The sequence below is a fragment of the Cebus imitator genome, unplaced genomic scaffold (genome assembly GCF_001604975.1).
Source record: "Cebus imitator isolate Cc_AM_T3 unplaced genomic scaffold, Cebus_imitator-1.0 Scaffold543, whole genome shotgun sequence".
In the NCBI taxonomy this organism is placed as follows: Eukaryota; Metazoa; Chordata; class Mammalia; order Primates; family Cebidae; genus Cebus; species Cebus imitator.
This window is the reverse complement of record NW_016107858.1, coordinates 158,454-162,314: the sequence shown is the minus strand read 5'-3', so window position 1 is coordinate 162,314 and position 3,861 is coordinate 158,454. Positions and strand designations below refer to the sequence as shown.

General features: G+C 42.4%; 1 protein-coding gene across 1 annotated transcript in view; it reads right to left on the bottom strand.

Annotated features, from left to right (window-relative positions):
* The window catches only part of PEX11B (peroxisomal biogenesis factor 11 beta), a 9,504-nt gene that overhangs the window by 3,355 nt on the left and 2,288 nt on the right, over positions 1–3,861 (bottom strand). The window contains exon 3 of the mRNA XM_017515166.1: positions 3,150–3,351. Coding sequence (XP_017370655.1) covers positions 3,150–3,351 — 202 coding nt within the window. The remainder of the gene's footprint in view (positions 1–3,149; positions 3,352–3,861) is intronic.

The following is a 3,861-nucleotide window of genomic DNA, read 5'->3' as shown; positions in this document are numbered from 1 at the left end:
TTGAGACAGAGTCTCACTGTTGCCCAGTCTGGAGTGCAGTGTCGTGGTCTTGACTCACTACAACATCTGCCTCCCGGGTTCAAGAGATCCTCCTGCCTCAGCCTCCTGAGTAGCTGGGTTTACAGGCATGTGCCACCATGCCCAGCTAATTTTTGTATTTTTAGTAGAGACAAGGTTTCACCTTGTTAGCCAGGATGGTCTCGATCTCCTGACCTCGTGATTCGCCAGCCTCAGCCTCCCAAAGCGCTGGGATTATAGACATGAGCCACTGTGCCCAGCCCATTACGTCCCTTCTTAAAACCCTCCATGGTTGGCCTGGCATGGTGACTCACCTCTATAATCCCAGCACTATGTGAGGTCGAGGTGGGCAGACCATGAGGTCAGGAGTTCAAGACCAGCCGTGACCAACATGGTGAAACCCTGTCTCTACTAAAAATACAAAAATTAGCCAGGCGTGGTGGCATGTGCCTGTAATCCCAGCTACTCAGGAGGCTGAGGCAGGAGAATCACTTGGAGGCTGGAGAATTGCTTGATCCCAGGAGGCAGAGGTTGCAGTGAGCCAAGATTGTGACACAGCAAGACTCCATCTCAAAAACCAAACAAACAACAATAAAAACAACTCTCCATGGTTTTCTTCCTATCACATTCATAATAAAATCTAAACTTAGAGAGTCTTACAGACTCAACATCTAGTCCCTACCCCTCTAACTTTATCCTGTACTATTCATTCCCTCAATCCTTATGCTCCAACCATGTTCGTTTCTTTCTACATTTTAATCCCATCAAGCTTGTTCTTGCCTTAGGACCTTTGCACTACCTATTCCCTCTACCTGGAATACCCTCCCTCCAAAATCCTCACACAGCTGGCTCTTTCTTGCTCTTCAGGTCTGAGCTTAAATATCACCTCTTCAGAGAGGCCTTCCCTGATCCCTAAAATCTAAAGCACTGAGTCAGTTACTGTCTACTCCATGATCCATTTTAATTTCCTGCATAACATTTACAAATATCTGATATTTTTATTGACTGTTTATGTTTATCTCCTTCCATTACAAGGTAAGTTCCAGAGGAGCAGAGGCCTTGTTTGTCTTTAACCACTGTATCCCTGTGTGTAGACTGGTGCCTACCATATAGTAACAGCTCAGTATCTGCTGGATGAAATGAATAAATGTAACATATATAGTCTTGCCGGGCGCGGTGGCTCACGCCTGTAATCCCAGCACTTTGGGAGGCCGAGGCGGGTGGATCACGAGGTCAAGAGATCGAGACCATCCTGGTCAACATGGTGAAACCCTGTCTCTACTAAAACTACAAACAATTGGCTGGGCATGGTGGCGTGTGCCTGTAATCCCAGCTACTCAGGAGGCTGAGGCAGGAGAATTGCCTGAACCCAGGAGGCGGAGGTTGCGGTGAGCCGAGATCGCGCCATTGCACTCCAGCCTGGGTAACAAGAGTGAAACTCCGTCTCAAAAAAAAAAAAAAAAAAAAAAAAAAAAAAAAAAAAAAAAAAAAAAAAAAAAAAAAAGAGAGAGAGAGAGAAAGAAAAAAAAAAAAAAAAAAAAAAAAAGAGAGAGAGAGAGAGAAAGAAAAAAAAAAAAAAAAAAAAAAAAAAAAAAAAAAAAAAAAAAAAAAAAAAAAAAAAAAAAAAAAAAAAAAAAAAAGAGAAAAAAAAAAAAAAAAAAAAAAAAAAAAAAAAAAAAAAAAAAAAAAAAAAAAAAAAGAGAGAGAGAGAGAAAGATGAAGAGAAAAGCAAGACAGAAACGGAGATGGAAAGAAGCTAATATGATGAAAAAGTACAAAGGCAATCATAGGAAAACAAAAACAAATACAGATAATATGCTAAGAATTTTACTCCCAAATCATATTTCTTTCTACCTTCATTGTCAGCTACCTCTTTTGCCCAAGCCAACATCATCTCTTGCTCATATTAGGGCATCTCCTCCTCCCTTGCCCCCACTGCAATCCATTGTCTGTCTTTCCTTTTTTTTTTGAGACAGAGTTTCACTATTGTTGCCCAGGCTGGAGTGCAATGGCAGGATCTCAGCTCAGTGCAACCTCCACCTCCAGAGTTCAAGCTATTCTCCTGCCTCAGCCTCCTGAATAGCTGGGATTACAAGCAGGTGCCACCACGCCCGGCTAATTTTATGTTTTTAGTAGAGACGGGGTTTCTCCATGTTGGTCAGGCTGGTCTCGAACTCCTGACCTCAGGTTATCCGCCTGCCTCGGCCTCCCAAAGTTCTGGGTTTATAGGCGTGAGCCACCATGCCCAGCTACAATCCATTTTCAACATCTCAGAAAGAGATGTCCTTTAAACACAATTTGAATCATGTTATTTCTCTGCTCAGAATCCTTTAATAATGTCCCATTGTAAAATAAAATTTAATTAAAATAAACATTAACATTGCCTAAAAGGCCCTGTATGAATGATCTGGCACCTGTCTCTCAAATTTGAACTTACGGACTCAATACTGTCCATCACACTGCCTTTCTATTTCTCTAATTCCCTGAAGTTTTTCTTGGTTCAAAGCCTTACTTAGAATGTGCTATTTTCTCTGTTTGGAAATAACTTTTCTGTTACTGTTGGCTTTAACTCCTCCTACTCAGAAATCAGCTCTGAACTAAAATATTACTTTCTCAAAGAGTTTTTCCTGATTTTTCAATCAAAATTAGCTCCCTTGTTATATTCTTTCATAATACCATATACTTTTCCACAAATATATATGAGAAGTTATTTGTTGTAGTATCTAACTCCCCCACTAAACCGGAAGCTTCATGGGAGCAGGCACATTATCTTTTCAGCTCTTTGCTTTATCCCCTGCCCCACAGTAAGCATCTAATAAATATTTTTGTAATGAATGAATAAGCAGGTGGTGAGGGGGAATAACCTGTGGTACAGATAAAAGCACAATTAAAGTGATATAATATCTTACCTTAACAAATTAGTCATTCATTATGGAAGAGCATCTGTCTTCCATCTGCCCCCATTTGTTATTCTCCGATAGTTTAAGATCTAAGTGAAGATTGGAAGTCAAGTGACTGATCAAGACTTACATACTCTGGGAAGATCCTAAGAGATCTTTCCCTCATATAAGACAAGCTATGTAATACAGAGGCTACAAAAAAATCTTGTAGGAGAGAAAAGGATATCAAACCTGAATGAACGCTGGGCCCACTTCTCCTGATCCACACGAGGAGCCAGTCCAGACTTTCCAGCCCACAGGACATTGTCACAGGCGAAGTACAAGGCTCGATTGAGGTGACTAACAGTGATGCAGAATCTCAGGACAACATCTGACAGGTGCACAGCTCTTTTGGCTGACTCAAGGGCATCTGCTGAGTTACCCAGGCGTAGAACTTGTGGAGATTAGAGAGGGAAAGCAAGGATTTGTAAGTAGAGAGGCAGATAGCAAGAAACAGAGAAAGAGGGCCAAAGTTGGGCAATAATTGTAACAATTTTTTTTTAGACGGAGTCTTGCTCTGTTGCCCAGGCTAGAGTGCAGGGGCGTAATCTCGGCTTACTGCAAACTCTGCCTCCCGGTTCAAGCAATTCTTCTGTCTCAGCCTTCCAAGTAGCTGAGATTACAGGTGCCCGCCACCACGTTCATCTAAATTTTGTGTTTTTAGCAGAGACAGGATTTCACCGTGTTGGCCAGGCTGGTCTTAAACTCCTGATCTTGTGATCCACCTGCCTCAGCCTCCCAAAGTGCTAGGATTACAAGTGTGAGCCACTGGGCCTAGCCAACAATTTTTTTAAAGAGCAGAAACAGGGCGGGCGCGGTGGCTCAAGCCTGTAATCCCAGCACTGTGGGAGGCCGAGGCGGGTGGATCACGAGGTCAAGATATCGAGACCATCCTGGTCAACAT